This window comes from Aspergillus heteromorphus, assembly GCF_003184545.1.
Source record: "Aspergillus heteromorphus CBS 117.55 chromosome Unknown BO70scaffold_8, whole genome shotgun sequence".
Classification (NCBI taxonomy): Eukaryota; Fungi; Ascomycota; class Eurotiomycetes; order Eurotiales; family Aspergillaceae; genus Aspergillus; species Aspergillus heteromorphus.
In genome coordinates, this window is record NW_020290413.1 from 980,199 (window position 1) to 1,006,077 (window position 25,879).

At 52.3% G+C, this 25,879-nt stretch overlaps 8 protein-coding genes across 8 annotated transcripts; 6 read left to right on the plus strand and 2 right to left on the minus strand.

Annotated features, from left to right (window-relative positions):
• Positions 1 to 1,583: 1,583 nt before the first annotated feature.
• BO70DRAFT_351844 (uncharacterized protein) lies at positions 1,584 to 2,730 on the minus strand (the record flags this gene model as incomplete). The annotated part of the gene is made up of 10 exons (XM_025541758.1): positions 1,584 to 1,679; positions 1,753 to 1,755; positions 1,858 to 1,878; positions 1,964 to 1,979; positions 2,049 to 2,203; positions 2,261 to 2,262; positions 2,314 to 2,335; positions 2,390 to 2,422; positions 2,485 to 2,530; positions 2,663 to 2,730. The coding sequence occupies 10 exons, from the start codon at positions 2,728 to 2,730 to the stop codon at positions 1,584 to 1,586; spliced, it is 462 nt and encodes a 153-aa protein (XP_025400807.1).
• A 454-nt stretch (positions 2,731 to 3,184) lies between these two features.
• nut1 (putative RNA polymerase II mediator complex subunit Nut1) lies at positions 3,185 to 6,780 on the plus strand. The gene is made up of 6 exons (XM_025541017.1): positions 3,185 to 3,912; positions 3,969 to 4,219; positions 4,267 to 4,329; positions 4,376 to 4,882; positions 4,931 to 5,462; positions 5,517 to 6,780. The coding sequence occupies exons 1-6, from the start codon at positions 3,297 to 3,299 to the stop codon at positions 6,608 to 6,610; spliced, it is 3,063 nt and encodes a 1,020-aa protein (XP_025400808.1). The 5' UTR covers positions 3,185 to 3,296; the 3' UTR covers positions 6,611 to 6,780.
• Positions 6,781 to 7,639: 859 nt separating this feature from the next.
• BO70DRAFT_395362 (uncharacterized protein) lies at positions 7,640 to 9,550 on the plus strand (the record flags this gene model as incomplete). Its single annotated transcript, XM_025546528.1, has 4 exons — positions 7,640 to 7,803; positions 7,870 to 7,903; positions 9,106 to 9,362; positions 9,445 to 9,550. The coding sequence occupies 4 exons, from the start codon at positions 7,640 to 7,642 to the stop codon at positions 9,548 to 9,550; spliced, it is 561 nt and encodes a 186-aa protein (XP_025400809.1).
• A 2,532-nt stretch (positions 9,551 to 12,082) lies between these two features.
• BO70DRAFT_361086 (uncharacterized protein) lies at positions 12,083 to 12,692 on the plus strand. Its single transcript, XM_025542965.1, has one exon. It carries the CDS (start codon positions 12,095 to 12,097, stop codon positions 12,341 to 12,343), a length of 249 nt encoding a protein of 82 aa, XP_025400810.1. The 5' UTR covers positions 12,083 to 12,094; the 3' UTR covers positions 12,344 to 12,692.
• A 175-nt stretch (positions 12,693 to 12,867) lies between these two features.
• Positions 12,868 to 13,137, plus strand: BO70DRAFT_361087 (uncharacterized protein). Its single transcript, XM_025542966.1, has one exon. The coding sequence runs from the start codon at positions 12,974 to 12,976 to the stop codon at positions 13,130 to 13,132; it is 159 nt and encodes a 52-aa protein (XP_025400811.1). The 5' UTR covers positions 12,868 to 12,973; the 3' UTR covers positions 13,133 to 13,137.
• A 3,451-nt stretch (positions 13,138 to 16,588) lies between these two features.
• On the plus strand, positions 16,589 to 20,761 carry BO70DRAFT_224527 (ras GEF). The gene is made up of 3 exons (XM_025538755.1): positions 16,589 to 16,606; positions 16,797 to 17,538; positions 17,610 to 20,761. Exons 2-3 carry the CDS (start codon positions 17,035 to 17,037, stop codon positions 20,682 to 20,684), a joined length of 3,579 nt encoding a protein of 1,192 aa, XP_025400812.1. The 5' UTR covers positions 16,589 to 16,606; positions 16,797 to 17,034; the 3' UTR covers positions 20,685 to 20,761.
• A 412-nt stretch (positions 20,762 to 21,173) lies between these two features.
• On the plus strand, positions 21,174 to 21,797 carry BO70DRAFT_224512 (uncharacterized protein). The gene has a single exon (XM_025538754.1). The coding sequence runs from the start codon at positions 21,354 to 21,356 to the stop codon at positions 21,705 to 21,707; it is 354 nt and encodes a 117-aa protein (XP_025400813.1). The 5' UTR covers positions 21,174 to 21,353; the 3' UTR covers positions 21,708 to 21,797.
• BO70DRAFT_312767 (putative DNA mismatch repair protein (Mlh3)) lies at positions 21,723 to 24,958 on the minus strand. Its single transcript, XM_025540222.1, has 2 exons — positions 24,510 to 24,958; positions 21,723 to 24,457 (listed from the first exon to the last, which is right to left on the minus strand). Exons 1-2 carry the CDS (start codon positions 24,754 to 24,756, stop codon positions 21,888 to 21,890), a joined length of 2,817 nt encoding a protein of 938 aa, XP_025400814.1. The 5' UTR covers positions 24,757 to 24,958; the 3' UTR covers positions 21,723 to 21,887.
• Between the last annotated feature and the right edge of the window lie 921 nt (positions 24,959 to 25,879).

The following is a 25,879-nucleotide window of genomic DNA, read 5'->3' on the forward strand; positions in this document are numbered from 1 at the left end:
ACCTCCAACTGGCCTATAATGTGCAGTTGCTAGCATCAGTATCCATCTAGGTGCCTGCTGATCCAGACCAATGCGATGCCCATGCACAGGGCTACAAGGTGGTCTTCCTTCGATTTTCGAGGGCTATACGAGCCTAGACGCAATCCTGGTCGCACTTTGAATCGGTCTGGGCGCTAGAGGTACGTACACCTGATGTCTCAGAGAAGGCTCAAAGCATGCTATTAGAGATGCTTTTGTCCGCCGCTTCTTGATGTAACACCAATGTTTGTAAGCGGTCTGGAGATGAAAGCAGCCCCCTGTACTCTCGTATATAACACGAGCTAAAATAAGGACCTGCTTACCTCTGTGCTTGTCGTGTTACAGATGTCGTTTGTTGCGTAGTAACGATGACATTGGTTTTAGGTTCATTCTGTGTGAAAGGCAGATTTGGTATGGATAAGCACCAAACCAAAGACCGCGTCATCAGATGAGAATGACTACCATATCACGGTGTACCTGGAAAGCCTTTGAGGCGTCAAATAGGGCGCACGCTATCTTTGGTTTTTGAAGTCTCAACCAAGGTTCGGCACCAGTTTAACTTTCGAGGGCCATGAGCTGCTGAATCAGCGCTCTCAGGGCTAGCCACGTCCAGTAAGTTGCCCCGTTGTTTTCGGCGTACGAGACGGCCAGGAACCGTCATCTCTTTACCTCTGTTGTAACTAATCCTGGTGTTTTAGTCAGGATAGAGTAGTCCCACCGACCCATCCGTTTGTCAGGAACCACCTTCCGATCTCCGGCCCACTATCTTTAGTCGACAGGAGTCTCAAGTGTGTAGCGAGTCAGAATTTGAACCCGTTGACTTTGATTGGCAGACGGCGTGCTATTAAGGGCTTCGATTTAGGTTCAGCACTTGCCAACCCTACCCCCCACCCAGAACGTTCCTTTATACCGACGGCCTTTCCGCAAGCGGTAACCGGTACTCTGCCACTCTGGATGGCGATTTTCGACATGCTTGGCCCGGCTAAACAAAAAAGAGAGCATCTTGGTTCCCAGAAACTCTCTTCCCTACTTAATCTGAAACCAAACGGCCGATGGATCCTTGGGGGCCCAAACCCACTTAAGGAGACCAACCATATACGACTGATTATTTGTCCTTCTAGTACAGAGTACTAGCTAGACTCGGCACTCACAGTAGATAGTAGTATACTTCAAGTAACAACCGAGAAGCTAGATAGCCAATGAATGGATGGGGTCTGCGATGGATCTCCTACTCCTTTTGTCTTTCTGTCCGATATCCCCGTTCACATGAGAAGACCCAGAGAAGTCAAGTCGTCTATGTCTTCCTTTTGAGTAAATGCCCTTTGCGATGGCCTCTTAGTCGATGGTGTCTGTGTCTGTTCATCTGATGACTATTCTTTGTTTCGGCACGGCAATGCCGGGTAGTTATAGTTTACCGCTTACTCATTCCTCGGCAGGGACGGGCATTTCGGATGTTTCTACTACCTTAGGTACCTATGTATGTATGTATGTATGTATGTATTTTGGATGTTGGACGTGCTGCATCTGTCTGACTCTGAGGGAGGCCTTGGAGACCGAAGACTAAGTCACTGAAGAGACGGTGTGGTGTGGTTGTTTATCTGTGTGGATGGAATCTTCAGGTTGGTGCTGAGTAGACCGTAGGGACTAGTTACTCCTAGGGACTACACATTATACATGTCATTTAGGCAACTACACATGCATATGACAGTCAAGCCTAGTGTACGGAGTACATACTACCTAGATAGGAGTAGTATGTGCACTAAAAGCAGGCTCTACGTATGTAGCGTGGTTCGGAGAATTTTAATATTTCATGTCATGTCATGTCATATTCTGTCATACCATGTTGGGCGGTACCTTAGGCTTGGAATGTTAGAGTGTGACGCGTCATCGAAACAGGGAGATATGGAGATATGGAGATAGTTATGGGTCGAGGTGGCTGACAAACCTGGCTGGCTGAAAGACTGAAAAATATGGAGTGTCTATGCTATACCCTGTCTTCTTTGTCGCTGTCTTGTGGGGGTTGGACGCACTGTGTAACCATACAGAATCTTGCTGTATGTGCATTGGGGTTGGAGTATAAAGAATAGAGATCGTATATGTAATACGGAATAGTTACATGGTATGGAAGTGTGGTATTGCGTGTATTGGTATTGTACCGTAGGTAGATCAGATCGGAACCACCATACTGCATGGATAAGTAGTAGGTGACTCTCCACCTAGATACTAGATATCTAGCGCATACCTCTGTATATAGTACATATTACCCATCACATTTCTGCTAGGAGCAAGACATACCTAAGCTAATCCTGTATGTATCCTGCCAGAGTGCCAATATAAAATAGAGGAAATACGATTCCGAGATGCTGCATACCGTACATCCCCTCTCCAACTGAATCTTCATGTTCTGTAACAACATACCGTACCGCAGTCAGTCCTGTAGTGATTGTTTGATACTGCTATGCTTACTCCGTACCCTGACTGGAGGTGTGTAGGTCGGGACCATAAGAAGTACCTAGGTAGGTAGGTAGATGATAATATCACATGTACTCTGTACTCCAAAAAAACCCAGAGATCGGCAAGGAAACCATCCCCAGTCCGCACAAGATCTTATCCTCTTAACTATCTTGGGAAGTAGTTTGCGTACTCTTCATCGGAACCCCCCACGCGGCCTCCAATCCGATTGTCCGCGTCCGTTGAGCCGCCGATGAGCATTCCATGGTTCAACTCGTGGGATCGGTGAACTTGTGAAGATGGGCATAACTCGGTAGACGTCTTCAATACGGGTGGTACGGAGACAAACGGCGAGCGTGAACCTCGGTATGAACGCTGACTCGATGAGATGTTCCCAGTTTCTTCAGACCAGACTCGCCAATTCGGGTATCATGTCCGGTGCGATCGCCTCAGACTGCGTGTGTTTGAAGCACGGGTCATGTCTATCGATCGGGTATTGGTCCTGGATGCCACGGTCTCTGTGCACCGATATGTAACTACACGATGTATAGGTAAGCATAAGTTGTCCAAGTTGTCCAGTTGTCGGTCGCTGACTACGACCATGTCATGTGATGTGTGCTGAGATAAGCCCACGTGACCAGCACCTGACGTCGTCCAAACAATAATGATTGAAGGCTTCCCGAATCGACAACAATCAAGACACCCCCGGCAAGATGTCCAAGCCATGCTATCAGGGTGATCGCCTGGGTGTATGAACTGATAACTCGGGCTCGCGTGTCTGATATGCCCGCCTCAAGATCCGGAATCATCGCAAAGAGATCTGGAACATGACGTCCTCCGAACAATGGGGGATCTTCCTCCGACGATGTTTGCTGCATCGCATCGATGCCGCTGAGTTCAAGAGCCTGACGCGGCTCCTATTGCAACGATGCCCCATTGCTGAAGCCCCGCTGCTGGACGTGCTACTGGAGACGCGACTCGCCACCGGCATCAAATGGGACCCGCTCCTCCCCCTGTATATCGACTGTCTTTGCAAGATGGGTTTGGTTCAGACCTCCACGGTGCTGAACTGTCTCCTGAAGTACTCGTCCATTCATGATAAACCGCAGCCACCGGGCCAGGAGGCTGTGCAGATCAAGCAGAGACAAAAGTGCTACACTCTGATGACCGATATCCGAGTCGTCCAGGATGCCATGCTTTCCGTCTCCACTGGGACCACACCAAAGACGTTTTCAGAAGCCATTTGCATATTCAATGCCATTGTGGATTGGATCCAGGCCGTGGTGGCCTGGCACAATGGTCATATGGATGCAAGCCATCAGACGGGGGGGTTGATGGGCTCCCCGGATGCTGTTTCCTTATTTGAGTCGTTGGGGATTTTGCTCGCTGCCCTATCGGGCACTGGAAAGGGCTTAGAGGTTCTTTCCGCCGTTTCTCATGAAGGTACGTAGCTTCTGAGCCTTGCTGTCCCGCTTTTCTTAGGCACTGACATCTGCTAGCGCTGAAAATAAAGCTTGGACAGGCTCTTTCGGCTTATCTTCCCCTCTGCGTGGAAGTGTCGCTGCCGCTCCGCAACCGTTTGGATAGTCTGCAGAAGGAGTTTGGACTTTTTGGAGAGCCACCGTCCAAGGCATTGGATGTTTCGATGATGGGGAACGTGAATGTCAATGCGCTTCAGTTCGAGGACTCGGTCATGGATGGGCCCATGATTAACTCGAGAGCTGGTCTCTACGTCTATATAAATGCCATGGTATTTTTCTTGCCCTATACGTTATTGATCATCACTGACTTTTTCAGCTGGTGGGCCGCCCCTTGGTCGACGACAGCATGTTGCTTAATTATCTTTCTAATCGATATGGGGTAAGTGAGACATCCCAAATTGTTGTTGCAATACTGACTATTGCAGGGACACTATCAAGCTCTCATTGAGGAGACCATCACCGCTACATTCGATGTGCTGTCTAATGCCAGCTATCGTAACGAATCCAGCCGATCAATGTTCCTATTCCGTTCATTTTTGGTAAACAAGCTGCCCTCCTTTATCGCAGCCATGCTGGCAGCTTCAATGGTGTCCTTGCCTATGGAGCTTTGCATCAGTCACGCTCTGAGTCGACTGGATCCAAACACGTTCCCATCGTTTTCGCAAATGTTTGCTATGCAGAGCAACACGGCCCTGTCCGACGTGCGGCAGGAGTTCCTATTCGCCTGTGCCTTGCATAAGTTGATCCCCGAGTCCAGTATTGAACGACTTTTGGGCGAGAATCCAATGCAGACCCTTCCTGTCGGGGGCCCGTACAACAAAGATGAGCTTGTGTCGCAAATAAATGCCAATCCGGAGCGCGCAGAGCAGCTGATCAATGAAATCGAATCAATGGAGGGCAATGCGGGGGCGATCGTGGGGGCTATTACAGATGTATGTTTTGATATGGATGTGTTTCCAGCTTGAGACTGACTTCTTTAGGTTATGCATCACCTCTGCAATCAGAAGGAAACCATGACCCTGAAAAACATCTGCAATTCGCTCTCCCGTCGGGTCCAGGCCTTAGATGTCATCCTGCTTTTCCGCAGTGCGAGACAAGTGCTGCAACCGCTCTGCGCTCTACTGGATGCATGGCACTGGGACGAGGATCAGGGAGAAAGTCAGCCCGTCTACGACGAGTTTGGAAGCATCCTATTGCTCGTGTTGACTTTCAAATACCGATACGATTTGCGACCATGTGACATCGGAATTGGAGGCAACCCTTCCTTTGTCCTGCGTCTGCTCGAGGGTGGCTCCGGTAGTGAGAAGCTTGATGATCTGAATGAGAAACAGAACAAAAACCTTGGCGCCTGGATCAATGCCTTGTTTATCGCCGAAGGAATCAGCGAGGAAACCATGTCGTCATGCAGTCCGCAAGAGTTCTACATTCTGGTGACTACGCTGTTCAGCCAGAGTCTGGGAGCATGTGAGGCTGGGAAGCTTGAGTTCGACACCCTCAAGGGAGGTTTTGAATGTGAGTATCATATCGATAAATCAACACCTTATAACACGTCTTAATAACAAACAGATCTTCTGGAACCCTTCCTCCTCCCATCGCTTGTCCTGGCTTTGAATTGGCTAGGCAACCACATCTGGGAGACCGAAAATGACCCGACAATCTCACTCAAAGCGCTACAGTCCCTGGTAACTCCCAGCTCGATCTCTGGAGAAGCGAAAGAAATCCACCGGACGGTACTGAACATCACCGCCCGCTCTCTGGAGGAACAGCTCAAGGACGTCCGAGCCCGACACCCATCCCGCACAGACATCAAACCCATCATGGACGCCCTCGAACCGTACCTATCGTTCCAACGCAGCGGCAGCTGCCATCGCAGCGAGTTCGAGCCCTGGACCACTCATTCCCCCGGAGGACTGCTAGGCAGCATGCGAAACACCTTCCAATCCCTCGTACTGTGGAGCACAAGCCCAGACATGAGCATGGCCCCGCAATCATACACGCACCGACAGCTCATCGCAGGCATCCGGGTGCAGGGGTCAACGCGCGTCCTCGCCGCCTTGGTCGAGGAACTAAAGCTCCAGACCGAAGCCGGTAACGGCGACCTGGCACTAGACATCGTGGCAACCCTGATCTGCGCTCCGCTCGCCGAGTCCTTCGCCGTCGACCAAAACAACTACTCCCAGCACCCCATCGACCCAACCAAGGAACCCCTCCCTCGCTGCCCGATCCTCACGCTCCGCGACGCCCTCTTCCTGCTGCACGAGAACGTGCCTAAGATCTCCGAGAAAGACCCCCTCCGCGCAGAGGTCATCGTCCGTCTCTACCGCCGCGTCAACGTCCTCATGACCCCGCCCACCCAGGTCCCTAACCTGGACATGAACAACATCATCCAGAACATGCAGCTCGGCGTCGGCGGCCCGGGACAAATGGATCTCGATTCCTCCGGTGGCCCTGGCCACGACGATAACATTAATCAGATCCTGGATAGCGCCGCCGCCGCTGTTGGAATGGACGGCGGACAGAGTATGGGTGGTATGGGCAATATGGGCCTTGAGTCCTCCGGTGGAGGCCTCGACACGAGTATTGATGATGTGTTGAATGCGGCGGATATGGCTGTTGGGAATCCCGAATTTTTGGATTTGGATATGGAGGGTTTGTTTTAGGTTATGTTATGCTATGCTATGCGTCTTCTTAGGTTTTAGGTTTTGGGTTGTTTTGTTGGTTATATATAGCGCAGTTACTATATATCAACCACATTTCCTTTTTTTTTTTTTCTCTATTTGTGTGCTTTGGATAGTAGATGTTTATTAACCAATGTGCATTATTGTCATTGTTCTCTCTCTTTTTCTTTTGTTATATGCACAGTAGAGAGTATATATAGTAGTGTGAATTGCTTCACATTGCCCTTCAAGGCTGCGATATCTCAGAATAAACAACTCATTGTTGGAGATTCCTCAGGGAAGTGATAGCCATGAATAGCCAAGTACTACCTACCCACAATCATAGACTCCAGCGCAATTTTCATTTTATCTCATCTCATCTCAATTATTAACCGCATCGACTATATATATATATATATTACTGGTAATAGCATAAATTCATTCCCGCCCACTGATGCATAGTATTTTCGGTAAATGCCACACATACTACTAGTTAGTAGTTAATACATACATTATATATATAAAACAAATCCAACTTGAAGGATTATACGCAGTATATGTACGGATAATCAAACAATCAGGATTAATGCGCCTGAAGTTGAATACGAATACACTAATTCCAACATGTGCGATTTAGTTTAGCTGGTAATGCTAAGAAGCTTCCAGCGATACTGCTGCTTTTACGGCTGGTTTGGAATTGGATTGGATTGGATTGGAATGGACTGGGTAATTATAAAAAAGAGCTTCAATCCCCGCAGGAATATAACGGCTAGGAATATTATTTAGGAGAGGCAATCTGTAGATGTGAACGCGCTTTGGCTGATTTGGGCTCCGCTGGTGGGTTTGGACGTATATCTACTAGGGTTTTACTCATTCTATGAGAGAGACATTCGGGGGCGACGGTGGTCGGTAGTAGGGTTGAATTATCGCTGGAGAGAGGAAATCGCACAATGTGTGCTGTTGCTCTCTATTAAGTCTCCAATCCGTCAAATTCTCAATGTTAAAGAGCTTTTCATCGTGTTGTGTCGCATGATGCCACTCCTTACTGGACTTCGCGTCGAACATAGGAATTTTGAAGAGCTAGGATATTATCGCAATGCGGCATTCTCCACCAAAATCCTGTCTCAACTGTCCAGACTCCAGTCTAGACACCGCTATGTAAATGTTTGCGTCCTGCATGTCTTGAATGTACAAATGTACGTGCAGATGGTTGTTGTTCCGACCAGGGGATGGCAAACAACCAACTGACCACTCGGGAATAGGCAAACGCTGACCTCATACCATGTCAAGTATATGGTACCTCCGAGCCCCTTGACCCGTCGGACACGATCCGTCGCTGAAGGAAAAACTACCCGATGTGATAATGCAGCCGAGTCACACCGCACGTGAAAGGGGCACCTGTCAACAAGAAGCCGCGTTGCAGCCCAACCACTGGCTGACACTGTGAAATACTGTCCTACGAGTGAGTCTGCATGACTTGGTTAGCGTGCATAAGCTAGGCTGCTTACCCGGATCGGGAGGCCAGCGAGGCATTTTGAGTGGCTGAGGCTTCTGATACTGGTGGCCAGCTGCAGTAGCCCTCCCTCTAGTACGGAATCCTCGTGGTCGCTTCCAATGGCATCGCTGGTTTGGGAGATAATCCCGACAGAAGGCACCGATACGCTCACCTGCCGACATATAGCCCCCTTCCGTCGGTATTTCTTATTATAGATGGATCAAGAATCGGACTGTTGCTTGTTCCGATCCCTGATTTCGAGGTGGTGGCTGCAGCTGCCTAGATTCTGCAGCGTAACATTGGCATTCTTTCCCTGGCAAAGGATTGTCATAGCGAAGATCATGATTATTGTGCGGCAAACACCCCGTCAAAGGACCAGCACTAGCCTCTAGTCGATTGCGGAGTAGGCTCAAGCATCGGGCGCTCCGTACCAATAGCGAATGTGGCAGCGGATGAGGCAACTAATATGGCTCGTGCTTGACTTCCCGAGGTCCCGAGGGTCAAACTCCTGGGTATCCGGCACAGATTGGTGGCCCAGGCAGGTAAGCCGTGCCCAGCTTCAACTGACAACTGCACACCGATCGTGAATCCACCGCAACGACTGTCGGCTAGTGCGCCCAGCCCTGCCTGTCTGCCAGTGCCCCGACCACAGCAAACTGACAGCTGCCAATCAGACCGCCTATCACGAAAATGGCTTGCGCGCTGATCCTTCGGTGGAATCGCCTATCAAGGAAATGCAATGCTCGCATCATCTATAGCATGCATCCGCAGGATCCAGCTTCAGCTTCACTTTCGGGATTTGCCATCTGCATTGGCGGAGTAATCCGTACGCCGCAGTAGGAGAAATTGACCGCTCTCTACTAGTTGGGTCCGGGTTGTATGCAGGTCCTGCAGAATCTGGTCGCACAAGCGAATGGGAATGTGTGAGGTTTCCCGCCGTCAGAAGCAAAATGGACCGTGCATAGTGGAAGTCACCTGGGTAGTACTAATTCTGGTTCTTCAGGACCAGGTGGACGTGCGCTCGTGCAGAATCAAGGCGTCGAGAGCACGAGTGGGGAGGCATACGAGATGGCTGGAGTCCGAAGTCGCTGGTCAAGTCGCTAATTCACACCTTGGTCGGACGCTAAATGGCAACGAGGATCCACAGTCCACTGTGTTCAGTGTTCACCCGGACGGCAACTCGACAAACCTCACGGAGCGAAGGGGATTTGATCTATCTACTCCGAATGATCTCATCGACTCATCTGGGAATTCCCTGCCGTGAGAAGTAGGTATACTCTTCCTGCATAGATCGACGGAGGCGGTTCCAACCCGACATACCAACCTCCACTCTCATGTACAGTGAGTCAGATGCCATCAGTACCGGCACGACGCATGAGAAGGAGCAGAGTCCCATCTGGCGAAGACCGTGGTCCGAATCGATGGTTATCACTCGAGCGACGGTGTAGATTTGTACAATAGGTTGCGATGATGCGGAGACAGTTCCACAGTTCTTCACTGACTCGAATAGGACGATGCGGTGAATGTTCGTGAGTGGCGGCTCCACATACCTTCAGAGTTTAAGATACCCGATGCTCCGCAGACGGGATATCTGGACTTGACGTCTGGCGTTGCTTTTATTATTAGACTTTAAGATAGTTGTTGGCGAGTGAACGTGCGATGTGATTGTTGTGGATCGATGGGGCAAGGGACGGTTGAGAGATCCATCGATGGAGCAAGCAGTTGAGAGCAAATGAAACGCCAGGCCGTAGCAGTTTGATTGCGTAGAGTGTGTAAGGTAAGGACTGCCACCGAGGATGACGAGAGACAAGAAGGCGAAACCCGAGAGAAATCGCCTCGAGGAAGGAGCCCGACACGTGACGGTCACCGTCCTGAGATCTCAGGCGCTCCACGATCACGGGGCGCGGCCGCGACTTGCTGGATTCCTTCGCGACCGCTGCAATGGTGGACTGACTGACATCCCTTTAATCACATCATTGACATCACCCCCCCCCCTGTTACCCGACGAAGTACGGAGTATCTACACCCTGGACTCGATAGACGGTGCCACTTGCCCCATCGACTCATCGAGCTCCTGTCATCGACGCGCGACGCGGTCAATCCACTGACCCAGGCTGGCACGCACCTCCTCCCCTCCTTCGCCAGAACAAGGGCTGAGCACGACGTCGACTGCATTACTAGCCTGGCTCGGACTCAATGCCAGTCGTGCCGTCCCGCGTTGCTGCGGTTTCCCAAGTGGGGTGAAGCTGTCGCGGTGATTTCGACCAGACTATCTACTTGTCGACGGTCCTCGCCCACTCGTCGAGGATCCCGTCTTTTGAGAACGCGCGGTGGGCGATGGACGACGGAATCTAGCGCTTTAGTGCCTGGTGGTGGAGACGGATGGGCATAATGAGGCCGATGTAATTTCGGATCCATCCTTTTTCAGTCCTAGCGGCTGGCACGGGGAGGCTCGACAGCCGTTCCTGCTGTTAGTGTCCTCCTGAGTCGGTCTTGGGGCCTTGGGAGTTTAAGGAGCTAACCAGCATCTGCTCCGCGCTCTCTGATTGCTGCAATCTGCGTCATTACACAGTAGCACTATGTATCACTGTGTGTACGGAGTCGACAGGAGGCATCAAAAGCCTAGCGGTGACGGGGATCGTGATGGGAAGCTCATACGTTAGCAGCGCCGACCCCTGTTAGTCGAGTTAGTCCCGCATACGACGCTGAGCACGTGCTGTTTCTAGGCCCGGCCGATGAACAAGCCTGCAAGCCTTGTCCACCAGCTCTGTCAGGATCTCTTTGTTCCAAAAGACCAGGATTTACGGCTCTGTGCTAGGCAGCGCGGTGCTTCCTGTTAGCTCGGCAGACTAACTGACAGGGGCAAGTAGAGCTGACATCCATTTTGCCTCTCCGCTGGTCTGGACTCGAGCTTGCCGGCATCAACGGTCGGGCTGTCAGCAATCCTACTAAGCACTTAATGGGGACACGACGTGACGACAGCGCCGTAGCGCTCCTCCATATAACTATAGTTCAATAATCGAATCAGCTCCCTTTGTCCCTTGTGGCTCGGGGATCAGCACTTGCGACCTGTTATTTGATCTATCATATATTGGTCGGCCCAGTGTCGGCCACCTCTATCTATTCCAGTTTCCTGGTGTCTTTGTCCCCCTCTGGCCTGAACCTTCTCGGCACGGGAAACAGCCATGTTCAGTACTCCGTAACTACATCATAATATCGTTAATCAGGTGTACGGCTGGCGGAAGACATGTGAATCATCCGATCTGGGGCTTACCAGATCCGGCATTACGCAGCCATTTGGCATCTCTGGGGTTACCCATCACCTCCCTTCTCAATCGGGCCTGCTACATAAGCGAGGTCTAATGATAGGGGCGATCAGACCCGAGAACCAAAGGGAGGGATGGAATCATGTGGGAGGATGGTCTCAATTCTTGGTACTCATGTGGGGAATATCGTGGAAGGCCATGCCCATGGCATTGCCATGCCTTTTGCCCATGTTGCATCCACGTTATCCGATCCGCCCGGGGACCATCCCATGGTCACCTATCGGCATATCAAGCCATGTCTCCTCTCCCGCGCGCGCGGAGGGGGGAACCTGGTTGAGATGCGGATAGAGTTCGCGACTATCCAGGGGCCCAACCCGCCACCGATGGAGAGGTTAAAAGAACAAAGGACTACGAACATAGTTGGAGATGGAAGTGAAACATCTCTACGAAGTACTTACATATGATGTACGGGGGACGGCGTCCTGGGCACGGCATGCATTCTCGATGGATATGTGGCACCGGGCCGGCAAGTAATCAATCCGCTTCGAAACTCAGCAATGCGGCCGGTGGAGACATTATTAATGATTGGGGATGGGATGTCTCGGTCGGTAGACCTGGTCCTGGGAGGTAGAGTTGGGGATCGGCAACGGTTAGCGAAGTCTACCATGATCCATTTGTCAGACCCGAAACACAATATATACTATACCAACTATCTCGGACGGAACCATGGTAGGGCTGTGTTGGTGCCCTTGCATCGCAGATAATCTATTGGCATGGATGATCCTGAGCACTGATAATTCGGACTGTCCGTGTCTATCTACCACCTACGTAAGTATCGCCGTGAAACAAGAGCTCCTTCCCCTGTGTCACTGTCACTGCCACGGCCGTTCATCCCGGAGTCAGGATTCAGGTACAGGACATATGTCAGGAGTTAGTAGTGTGCTTCAGAGTGACTGGCCGTACGACCTTAAGTGAGACCGAGACCTGTCCGTCTGTCAAGATCTAGAACCCAAACCAACGGCACTGTGATGTGATGCGACGTGAGGCGACGTGAGGCGACGCGATGCGATGCGACGATATCCGAATCCTAAGCTATAACTACTCCTTGGGTAGGCGGAGACAACCCTCCGCAGGGCCGGTGGATTGGGATTTTGATTTTCTGTAGTGAGTGAGTGAGTGAGGTACCTGGGTAATGATGGAGATACGCTCACTGATCCTCGCCTAGTGCGCCACTCAGCTCCGAGCAAGAAGTATTGTCTCCCGTCTCCAAGACCGATGGAGCAGCCAGATACCCAAGAGTTGAGCCCGGGAGCCGCTCCCCGGCCGTCATTAGAAGGCAGAACAGAAGGGACAGGGACCACTATCTAGTCTATCTGCTATGAGCTGGGCAGCAAAGCAGCCCGAACCAGTGAGGGAGGGAGTGGGTCGCCATGCAATCCTTCAGGCCCCATCATCCTGTGACAGTCGACAGGTCAGGTTCTTTCCCCATTGGTCTCCTGGGGTTGATTGGCGCGGATTTGCGCCCATCGGTTTCTATTTCGAGGATCCGTTTACTGCATTCTGCTACTGTGGTTATTTAGTGCCCGTACGGAGTAGATACTCAGGATGGCAGATAGACAGACACAGAGACAGTTAGTCAGTCAGTCAGTTAGGAAACGCGGGTGTGTTTTGATAATCCGAATATTCAGATTGCCCCTGCCGCTGCCACTGACCGTCACTGTCACTGTCACTGTCACTGTCACTGTCACTACTAGTCTGGTCTAGTTGAGGCGAAGGATCGCCTGACATTATAGTAGAGTAGAGTAGATAGATACGTAAGTACGCAGTCAGCAGCATGCCAGCAACATCAGCAGCAGCAGCAGCAGCACCCCCCCGGCCCAGAGCCAAAAAAGCACACCACAGGCGTGGGTAGGATCCCAAATTCCCCCCGACCCAAGCCCAAAGTACCGGACCAATGGCGAAAAGCAAAAAAAGCGGATAATGGACGGATGGGAGGGCCTCGAGAAAGTTCTCTGGGAATCCCGGTGGGATGGTTAACTACTCACTATCTATCTAGGTATGGTACTCTGCTTGCCTTGCCCTTGTCGATCTTGCGAATTTGCCCAATTTTTTTGCCTTTTCTCGGCGTACCGGTACCGTCCTTGGGATGATCCCACATGGGAGGGGGGTAGTTATGGGGTGCTTTTTTTTTTTTTTTTTTTGACTTTTAGGTAGGTGGGTAGTAGGGAGCTCTTTTAGGTTTCTGGGTCGGCTTTTATGGGCTTTTGTATGTACCGGGATGTGCATCATAGGTGGGTGGGTGTAAGTATGTCCGTTGCTATATATACAAACGTGAGGAGTTCGAGTTCATGTGTCTTCGCCACCAAGTCTGGGTTGGCATCTTGGCCGGGCAGTAAGTAGGTAGTAAGCAAGTAAATAAGTATTCCGTACATAAGTACATATAAAAAAGAAAGAAAGAAAGAAAGAAAAAAAAAAAAAAAAAGGAAGCCTGGCCTTAAACTCAAACCCCTGTTGTTTGTTGCGCATGCAGGTCTTTTTTTCCTTCCTCCTCTGCTTCCTTCGGTCGGTGGGACCCCCCGACCGGGCCTAGTGGCAAAGCTCAAGGTTCGTCCGTTTGTTCGTTCCCTCTCGACTCTCGACAGATTAATTAATTATTATTATTTGCTTCCCCTCTCCCCTCCCCTCTTCAATTTAATTTGGGGAAGCTATGGAGTAGATATGGTGGACCTTTTTTTTTTTTTTTTTTTTTTTTTTTTTTTTTTTTTTAATCGTGCTTTCTTCGAATGAGCTTGCGCGGTCATTTCATTTGGGAGGGGAATATATGGGGTCTTGGGAGGCTGTCAAACTCAAGGCAGGCGAGTTTTGCTTCCCAATTGAGTCCCCCGTCCATTCACATTGCCTCTATTGGGGAAAGGGCCGACCGACCGTTTTTAATATGGGTGCTCTTCTTGTCTAATGTCTTGACCTGACTGGACTGGACTCGGCTTTCCACCCTGTCTCCTCCGTAGGTTCTCCGGACTGCTACTCCGTACCTCGATGCTAGATCAGCTAGATATCTACGCTACACTACGGTCTACCTAGCTGGCTGGCTAGTCGCAAGCCCGGCGATGGGCAAAATAATAATAAGACATAATAAATAATAATATAAACAATAATAATAGTATCCCTGCTGCGGCGGCGCAGGCGGCGACGGTGGTGGCAACTGGCTGGCCTGGCCATAATATTAATGAATTTTAATACTCCGGAAGAATCCTAAATGAATGAACAACGCGACTCGCGATCGCACATCGGCAACCGGGGAAAAGTGTTCCACTTCCCACTTCCAAATTATGACTCCAATTCCATTTCCAATTCCGTATCACTGATGGATTGACAAGTCCATCGTTATCGAGGATCGAGGTGCAAGGATCGAGGATCAAGTGCCTATCATATCGCATGTGAAACATGGTCGAAAGGATATTTTGAATGCCCCATCCTTCCATCTCATCCATCCATTGCCTGATCCAACCCAGAACCCAGATAGACGGTAGCCCCTGCAAGTGCGGACGGACTGACTGACTGTACCCTGGTTTGGCGTCGGGTGTGTGATGGCAGATCATAACCGTTTAGGCAGGACTAAAAGGTTAGCCGCGTTCGCTGGGGGAGAGGTAAAAGAGAGAGAGAGAGGATTAAAAATAAATTCATAGAGGAGAGAGGGGGGGGGGGGGGGGAATATTAAAAAAAAAAAAAAGAAAAAGAAAGGGAAAAGAAAATAACAAGAAAAGAAGGACCAAGACCCGACCCGACCAGACCAGACCCGAACGGGCGATTGTACTTACTGTGTACATACTGGCGGTTTAATTGCTTTTGAGCTTGGATGCTGGATGGAAGTACTTGGGTAGATAGATACGGTATATGTGCTTGAGATTATTAGCAGGGCTGTTATTTATTGTTATTTTGGTGTTCATTTATTTTATCTCGAGTATCTATCTGTCTGCGCCGCATTATCTATATCCATCTCAATCAATCCCTATCCCCATCTCTCGATTAATCAGTCCATCAACGGTCGGGTTGTACGGAGTAGAGTGTAGATATACTATGTTCCATGATCCGACGCATCCTTCTGATCCAAAGAACACCACAACAACTCACACGGGGACCGATCGGCTGCTCCACGTCCCAATCGAGTCAGGGATGCGCCGCTGGCATATCCACCGGTTCATCCAGTGGATACTGGATAACCATCACTAGGCCCATCACCTAACCAACTAGCTTGGCCAGTCCGTCAGTCCGTCCGTCAGTCCGTCACTCGGTACCTGCCTGGTACTTTCCTGCGTTCCCTTCCCCTCATGGGGGTGGCATCCTCCTCCTCCTTCTCTATCCGTATATACACACAGACATCCCTCCACCCTCCCGCACCTCCCCTCCGCCTTCTCCTCTCCTCTCCTTCCTCTTCTCCCACTTCCGCTCCTTTTCTCCTCCTCCCCCTCCCCCTTCCCTTCACGACTCCCCACCAACCCACCCTGGAGCCTTCGGTCCTTCATTCATTTGCTGCTGGTGGCAATTGACCTCGTCCTCGGAATCGACCGAGTACATCCCCGTGAACGACCCGGCCCGCATTGCGTTCATTCCCGCCCTTTCGCTCCTGCTCCCTCCTGCTCGCTCGCTCGCTCGTGTCTTGGATCTGTCGCGGCCCTTGCGTGTTTCCCTGCGGCCGACACCATCCCATCCCCCTCCTCCTTCACCACCAGGAGATTGAGCTCGTCCGCCCTGTCGTCATCGCCGCTGCAACCCCGTCGATCGGTCTTGTTTGGAGGAAAAGCTCCCCCTCCGTTGTCCCGGCTTCCTTCTTCCTCGCGCCGCTGTGGGACGCCCATCTCGAGATCTAGTCCGGGGTCGGATCGGGATCCTTGCGTGCAACCCAACCAACCCACTTGATCCTCGTTCGAGTCAGTCCCTTCGACGTCGAGGCAGGTTTTCCTCATCCCGGTTTTTCACTGGCTGCTGTTGTTTGCCACCCCTCGAGCTTGCTTGTCCTGTGCGGCCTGGTTACTCGCTCGCTTTTTCTCCCACCAACCTACATTTTCCCGTCCCTCGTGCTCAACCGTGCTCCTCGTTTTGCCCCGGCACCAGGAAACGTGTCTACCCTCGCTACAAAGCAACTGGTATATAACTTTGCTCCTGTGCTACTCCTAGTATACGCGACGGCATCCGAACTCCTTTCGTCGCTATCCGACGTGCCCTAGGTCCGCGTTCAAGGTACGTTAGCAACCGGTTGCCCTTCCCCGGCATTCCTTCCATTCCCTCCCCTAGAAGCGAGCATTCCCCGGGAGACATGCAGAACCCATCCCCTCCCAAACATCCTCCAAACACCCCTAGACGCCCTCCGGTAGAAAGCAGACCATCAACGTTCCTGCTGGCCCAAGCCTCCCATTGACCTCTCCGACAGGATTCGACTACATTGCGGCCACCGACATCATCGCGGCTCGACTAGCTCGACTATCTTCTTTGTCTATACCGCCGGCTCGAACAGACCCGACCCTTCTACGAATCTAGCAATTGAACAGAGTGATGAGAATGATCGCTGCATCTTCCCTCGTTTAAGCCTTGGTCAATGACCGTTGTGCGTCCGGCTGGGCCTATCCAAACCGAGGACGATCTCCCATCAACTCGAACAGCAAGAAGAAATGGACCCAATGAAGCGACACATTGCGCCGTTGAAGATCGAAAAGGGAAACTTCAACTTTCACACCGACCGCTACCACCACGCTCAACATCACTTGGAAATGAGCCCTCCGTTGACGCCCTACAATTCCAAAGACAACAACATGGAACCCACGGAAACGCCGAGGGCCGTCTTCCACAACTACCTCCGTGCATTCTACCCTTACCACCCATCCGGAAACTTGTCCCCGTCGACAGTCACCCTGCCCTTGGATCAGGGGGACGTCATCTTGGTGCATTCGGTACACACCAATGGCTGGGCCGACGGCACACTCCTAGACACCGGCGCTCGGGGCTGGCTACCCACCAACTACTGCGAGGCGTATGATCAACAACCCATGCGTCCGCTCCTGAAGGCGTTGACCGACTTTTGGGATATCATCCGAGGAGGCTGTGGGTTCCCTCTCAATAACGCTGGCAACCAGGACCTCGTGCGAGGCCTGATTGCGGGCGTGCGTTATCTGCTGGTGAGTCTCTGACACCCTCTGAACTTTTTTTTTTTTTTTTCGGAACCGGTTGGTGGCTGATGTGCTGGAAGCAAAAATCGGAATGTCTCACCCGGGATTGTATGCTGGTAACCGGCCACGACGGCCTGCGCCGGAACCGCAAGGCATTGTTGGCGGATCTCTCGTCCCTGGTCCGGACCACCAAAAAATTCCAGGAGGTCGGTACTGGCGCGGCGATGCAGGATGACATCGATTACATGGTGGATGAGATGCTGCTGAAGGCCTTTCGCATTGTGACGCGAGGCGTCCGGTTCCTGGATGTGTGGAACGAGGATGTTGGTCTGAGCAGGACGATCGCGGAGCTAGAGCAGCAATCGGCACAGCACCAGCAGGACCAAGTCCCACTCGGGACTGAGACATGCCCCATAGCCGAACCCGCCCCATCAGAGGCCGATACCGAGCGCAACGAGTCGAGACTTCTCAACCGGAGCCGATTGGACATGAGCCGGGCCTCCACTCGCCTGGACGACGCGCTTCCGCCCCGCCCGGTGTCCGTGACGACCAAGCGGATTTCCATCTCCCACCGGGTCTCCTGCTCGGCTCCAGCTGCCGCGGTCCGCAACCCCAACTTAGCGTCCGAGCGACTGAACGCCGCTTACGATGCCTTCCTGGGCGTCCTGGGCTCCTTCATCGGCCTCCACCTGCACTCTCGCTCCTCCACGGAGCTGGTGGTGACGACCGAACAGGCCGTGCGCTCCTGCCGGGCTCTGCTGACCGTCGTGGAGGCCACCTGCGAGCATGACCCGCAGGGAAGTGGACTTCTGGAGCACGCCCGGGACACCATGTACGAGCGGTTGTCCGAGCTGGTCTATGCGGCGCGGGACGCCTTCCGACCGGCCCATTCCCCCGACGATGAGCTGGTGTTTTTGCCCGATGAGGGGAAGCGTCTGGTGGATGCCGCCACCGACTGCGTGCGCGCTGCGGGGAACTGCCTGGCCAAGGCTCGCCTGATGCTGGAGCAATGCGGCGATTTTGAGCTCGAGGCCATGCCCCAGGATGTGGCCCCGGTGGCCCCGGTGGCGGCCAGCCCGCTCCCCGACGCCAACAAGACCCCGAAGTCGCCCAAGACCAGCACCTTTGCGGGCGACCAGCCGCCGCGTTCCCAGGAGGCTTCCCTCCGTCTGCCTCCGCCGCCCATCCAGATCCCCAAGACCAACAACCGCTACTCCCCTCCCACCCCAGGCTTGACGGAGGACAACACGCCCTCCTCCTTCCAGTCCTTCCAGTCCCGCGGGGGAGCCGGCACCCCCGTTACCGCCAACACCGACCAGTCCTCCTTCCCCTCCACCTTCTGCACCGACCAGTCTTCCTTCCCCTCCACTATCAACACCGACATGTCCTCCTTCCCCTCCACCACCAATCTCTGCACCAGCCTCGACAAACTCTCCTTTTCCTCCCATGACACCCAGCCTATCGAAGCCACCCCCCACAGGGACAGCCAGCCCAAGTCGGAGTTTGGTGAGTCCTTTGGTCGCGGCGTGACTAGCAATGGGAGTAGCTTCACTTTCAATAGCCGCCTGCGCGATTCGGAGATGAGTGGCGTATCTCAGACGTCGACTCGGGCCACCTCGCCTGACATTGGCAACCACTACCAAGTTCCCTCATTGAAGGGTAGCATCAGCCACTCCACCCTCGCGGAGGAGAATGAAGAGACAGAAGCCAACATCTTGGAGAAGACATACGCACACGAGCTGATCTTTAAAGATGGCGCCGTGATGGGCGGAAGCTTGCGCGCCCTTGTTGAGAAGCTGACTGCTCACCAATCCACTCCAGACGCCCTGTTTGTGTCAACCTTCTACCTTACCTTCCGTCTGTTTGCCACGCCCCTCGACTTTGCGGAAACCCTCGTTGATCGATTCAACTACATCGGGGACACCCCTCACGCGGCGGGGCCCGTCCGTCTTCGGGTTTACAATGTTTTCAAGGGCTGGCTCGAATCGCACTGGCGCCATGACTGCGACAACAACACGCTGGAGTATATCGTCCACTTCGCCAACACCACGCTCATGTACAACCTTCCCTCTGCAGGAAGGCGACTGGCCGAGCTTGCAGAGAAGGTCTCCATGGTGCATGGCCCGGTTGTTCCCCGCCTGGTGTCCTCCATGGGAAAGACCAACACTGCGACCGCACAGTATGTGCATCCCGACACTCCCCTGCCACCGCCCATTCTGGGCAAGAAGGAAATCAACCTCCTGAAGCAGTGGAAGAACGGGGATGGGACCATCACCATTCTGGATTTCGATCCGATGGAATTGGCCCGCCAGTTCACAATCAAGGAGTCGCGGATCTTTTGCACCATTCTTCCGGAAGAGCTGTTGGCGACCGAATGGATGAAGAAATCGGGGTCCTTGGCGGTCAACGTTCGGGCGATGTCGACTCTGTCGACGGACCTGGCGCATCTGGTGGCGGACTCGATCCTTCAGCTGGAGGAGCCGAAGAAGCGTGCGGCGATCATCAAGCACTGGGTCAAGATTGCCAACAAGTGCCTGGAGCTCAGCAACTACGACTCATTGATGGCCATCATCTGCTCCCTGAACTCGTCGATGATCTCCCGTCTGAAGCGGACGTGGGAGGTGGTGTCGCAGAAGACCAAGACAATCCTGGAGTTTCTCCGTGGCATTGTCGACGTCTCGCGCAACTACGCCGTTCTGCGACAGCGCCTGCAGAACCACGTGCCCCCTTGTCTGCCATTCGTGGGCACATACCTCACGGACCTGACCTTCGTGGACCACGGCAACCAGCCGTTGCGCAACCTGCCCACGGACGAGGGCGAGATGGCGGTGATCAACTTCGACAAGCATGTCAAGACCGCCAAGATCATCAGCGAGCTGCAGCGCTTCCAGATCCCGTACCGGTTGGCGGAAGTGCCCGAGCTGCAGGCGTGGATGCAGAACGAGCTGATCCGCGTGCGATCGAGCGGCGAAAAGGGTGCGCAGACCTTCTACCGTCGCTCGCTGGTCCTGGAGCCCCGGGAGGCGCCCCAACAACGCAACATCCAGCCCGAATCCAGCTCCTCGTCCATCCTAGAGAACGCCAAGGACAAGTTCGACTTCCTCTCCTGGACGCATCCCTCCTCCAAGGCCAAGTCGGTCGCAACAAATGGTTAACCGCGCTGCTCGATTGCTCACTCTTAACGGCAGCCTCTTCACGATTTATGATAGTCACTTCTCTTCATGTCTTCCACGGCTTTACCCTGATACCTCTCACATCACACCTACTCTCTCATCTTACTCTTACCCTCTCACATCACACCTACTCTCTCATCTTACTCTTACCCTCTCACCCACTCTCCTGCACACACACACACACACACACACATACCCTTGGAAACACCCCCCCATCCTCCTTCTACTGTGTATACCTTCAACCTTATTACCTGCTACCTGCTTTCCTCTCTCTTCTACCACCATCCCCATCCCTTAATTTCTATTTCTTTTTTTTTCTGGGCGGCGGCACTCGTGATCTTTCCTCATCATATCGGTCTGGTTGGTTCCAAAAGCGGGATTGCAAAATCATCCATCATTCGTCATTCGTCATACGGGAATGTGTGTACATGCATACATGCAACAGGGGTGAGCATGGTCAAAAAAAAGGCGTGATTCCCTTTTTTTCGTTTTTATTATATACAGGTCGGAAAGAGCCTCGCGGCTCGTTGATATAAGCAGAGTTGGGTTATTCTTATTCCTACTTCTGATGTTGTTGTTGTCATTGCTGTCATTGATAAGATGCTTTGATGCCTGACTTGACCTGACCTGACCTGATTGCTCAGCTTTTTCATGATTGCGTCTCTTTCCTGTTTCTCTCTTTTGGATCCCGTTTTCGCGAGCCTTCTGTCTCACTACTTACTGTCTACGACTGACTGCCGTTGCTTTTTTGTTTTTGATTATTATTTTTTTTTAACATTTACATTCTTATCACTGTTTTACTGGTTGACTTTGGAGGGTTATATGGATGCATTGCTTGGGATTGGATTGGATTTGGAATGGACTTGGACTTGGATTTTGATTTGGATTGGCCTGGTTTTGGTATGGATCTGGGCCCGGAATGGATGGATGGATGGATCTTGGGAGGAAAGCCTTGTACTATCTCTGTATATACCATGTTTCAACATCTATCATATCATATTATAACATAACATAGTGTCTGACTGACTAATTGATCACTCTGATCTTGTTCCATTTCGCTCTCTGTTCATGCATGGTAATCTGACTATACAGTGACATAACATAATATAACATAACAGTAACTGTAAAATCATATACTGTAGTTGTGGTTGGTCCTAAGTGCCAGAAATAATTTGTACGGTTGAATCAATCCACCTGTGTATCCTGCCAGGATTTGAATGCGTCGATGAACCCGGGACCGTCATACTCGTCATACTCGGACGAGGGATCTTGATCCAAAGCACCGCCCATATCCAAGATAGGGATCATCGAAGGCCGACCGTGCGCGCACTGGAAGGGAAAGACACAGTCCGCCACTCGGCCGACCAAGCTCTGGCATTCATCCACGCCCAGGGCATCATTGAACATGATTGCCGTGCGACACGCACGAGAATTCAGCAGGTCAATGATCCCTCGAGGACATCCATCCAGTCGCTCTACCCAGCCGTTTTTGTCAGGGTCCACCCGGTCGTCCAGATCGACTGAACGGCCCTGGCCATTTTCTTCTTCGCGTCTCCAGATCTCTCCGCGAATGAGATCGGTCACCAAACCGGCCTCGGTCCGGCAACGCTCTGCAATGAGGGCTGGGAGCGTGCGTACGAAAATAAAGGCGTTGACGTCTTTGGGCCCCTGTTCCACGGTATATTCTATGCCCCAAAATGCAAAGAACTTCTTATACTGTCCAAAAAGGGACGCCTCCGGGGTTGGTATCTCAAAAATGATTGGTTCCAGATTGATGGTTTGGATGCGTCCAGGGTCACCGCTGGACGCGAACAACCCTGCCAGAAGCGCCTCGACCCGGCATCGCTCGTCAGCGGCGTGCTGGTCGATCAAGACCAGACTTGAACCAGGATCACCGGGACTACTGGACACCGCCCGCATCTTCGCCAAGATGAATTTCTGGTCCACCTGGGCAATGATTTTTGCATCTCTTAGGCCCTGCTTTTGTAGCTTGCCCTTGAACTTCGACACTCCCAAACTATCCACTCCGAAGAGCTCACCTGATCTGTCATTGGAACTAGATCCAGGGCGGCCTGCTGCATCATGACCTGCACTGATGTCTATAATGCCAATAGGCTTCTCAGGGCGTTCAAAAATGGGATTTTTCCAATTGTTCAAAATGTTTTCGACCCATTCGTTTTGGGATTTACCCGAAGCAGCCGACCTTGGCCGCTTCACGCCATTCGCAGCCATCGTTGGTCCTAACAGAGCACCGGTTGAATGGGGCCTCTCCAAAGCTGACACCGCCGAAGGTTCGAGGAGCATTGACTGCCCGGTTCTGGAATTGACCATGTGGCTCCTCCCAGTATAGGGATCAACCCATGGCACCATGGTGTCAGCCTGTGTCGCATCTTGGTTGTCAGTCGCAATGGATTGATCTGCATCCTGCGGCAGAAGGTCTGGGTGTTCGGTAGGAGAGCCCTTAGTGTGACGAACTCCGGACATTGGTTCGGACTGCTGCAACGGAGAAGTTTTGACGGGCGTTACAGGAGCAATTTCCGAGGGGACCGTCAACTTAGGTTCCGCTGCACGTAGGGGCGAACGTTTGGTGAACGGATCGTTTTTGGCACTTTTGATCCTGGACCAGTTCCCAAAATGATGACTGACATTGGAGGGTCTCCGAAGGGAAGGGAGTTTTAATTTCCCACGAAAGACATCTTCCGTGCTAGAAAGGTGATTCTTCGTGTTTGAAGACCTTCCAGTCATAGAACTGTGGGAACTCGTGTTTGGTTTCGATATTTTCGGTGCCTCTCGTTTCCTCTTCCTAGAACGCGGGCGTAGACCACCTTGCCTCAGGAACTCATTGATCATGGCAGAAAGAACGTCGATGATACGCTGAAGCGACCTTTCCGATTCTGGCAAGTCTTGTGCATCGCCATCGATGCCCCGGGGATCTTGAGTATTGATACGTATGTAAAACATAGGCCACTTGTTAACCGCTTTGGACGTAGATATAGCCTGCAAACCATGGCCATAATCATCCTTGAATGGCATACCACTTCCCGCTAAGGTCGAAAACCCTCCCGCAGTTCCAAAATCGGACAGAGCGAACAAGCGATTGACTTCGCTATAGATGAGATTCGCATTGCTCCTGGAAAACACCGGATCTGGACCCATAGAAACAAATTGAACCTTCTTGGTGGGACAGGGCGTCAGTGAAAGAGCAGCATGGATCGAAAAGTCAGAAACGTTGGCTGACACAGCATCCCAACTGCTGGTATTCTGATGATCAGCCAGCCCCGCCTGGGCTAGGATGGAGCTGATGCGATGGAGGTCCAGCTCATCGCTACTCACTCGTCCCCGTGTTCGGGGGCAAACCGTAAGTCTTCTCTCTCTACCGACGGAGACCACCAATTTGGCCATTTGGTCATTAGCGATCATCAAAGATACCAAAAGTTGCCTGAGCTCCCCCCACTGCCGTTCCAGTTCATCCGGCCGCTGGAGCGCCACAGCCCGACTTTTTACACGCACAGGCATGTTCCCGAATAGGTCGTTCACCGTGACACTGGTCCCATGGGCGCTGAACCTCAGCTCCTGGTATACTGGGGCTGGCATCAACCTGGCAACAGGCGTCGAGTGATGGAAGGTGACCGTGTTTGTACTCGGATGATGGAGATGATGAGAAGTGATAGTAAGCAGGGAAAGTGCAGAAAGTGAGGCTAAGAAGAGCCCTCTGCGACTGAGTACGTCGTGATTCGAATGGGATTTCGAAGTATCTGCACCATCGTCAGTGAGCCGATGAGGTTATCAGGTGACAGTCCAACATACGGTGTGCCTTCGCTAGCCCTCCGCCTAGTTCGAATTCAGATGGCGGAATCCCATCTCCGTCATCCTCGACGACGCATCCGCCACGCAGAAAATCGACCGTGACATAGAGGGTGCGGGCATGTGCATCCAAGGCATTCTTGACTAGCTCCACAATGACTCCATTGAGGTGAGTGATGGCCGTTGAGGACTTGATCTTTGCCACTACATCTGGCGGCAAAGGGTGGATCCTCGAGTCGATTGGGGGCATGGCAAGGGGTATAGGAATCGGCTAGTCCTTTTGAAGGGTCATATTGGCATGAAGCGGAACCGCTCCCGGATGGTAGACCCCGGCGGGTTGACACGTAAGTCTGTCACACGACAGACAGGTCGGGACCTGAGAGTGCATGAAACCAGGGAACAAAAGCACGAAGCACTAAGGTTGCCGAGTGGAGGTGGTTGCCATGTTGAATTGTTGATGCTGGAAGGCGGAGAAGCGAGGCTCAGGAAGGAAGCGGCGGGCGGGCCGATGATGTCGCAGGTCACGTGATGAGGGGAGCTCTTGCCAAGACGAGGTATACGAAAAGAGCAGGAGCGATGGACATGTCAAAGGTCCTTCCTCTACAAAGGATACTATGTATACTAAGTACTTTAATTAGTAGTAGTAATCTTCCCCTTCCCATGCAGTTGGCCTGTTTTGATATCGTCGGTAGTCGGCCTTTTGAGTCAATAAACAAACAGCTATGCACCAAGACAAGAGACGATGATGACCCATACTCAAAAAGTCTACACCGTGGAAAGCCCCCGTTTACAGTTTGTACGCCCGTGTTCGGTTCATGGATTGCCGATCGAGCTTGATGTCCAGATCTAGCAGTCCCCCCCCCAACAACATAGAGCAACATAGCCGAAGTGGGTTCGACATCTCGCCCCTGGTTATTAAATCTCCATGCAGGCAGTCGATCCATCCATGATTTGCTTTTTTGCGTGCCCGTCGGGAGTGTTTCACAAGGGCCAGGCAATTGGACACGAGGGCATCGCGCGGGATGACATGCACCAGGCTAGGTGGGATCCGTAAGCAGGAGTCCATGCCACCCATGGATGATGGCTCGAGCACGCGGCCATGATTCGCCGGGCATGCCCACGACCAGGGGGGTCGAGTAAGCGAGCACCCGAGATACGCGCCATCGCATCATTGCATTTGCAGTAGCCCAGATGGTCAATGGTGGCAGGTCCTGTAGGCTGTTGGCCCGAGCCCCTGTCAGTTTCAGAGCCCAGACTGGAGACTGGCGGGGAGATGATTGTCGGGAGGAAGGGTGAGGGCAGAAGCACGGGGAAAGACAGCAGAAGACAAGAGAATGGAGATACGGACGGAGTATACGGAGTACTTGTATACT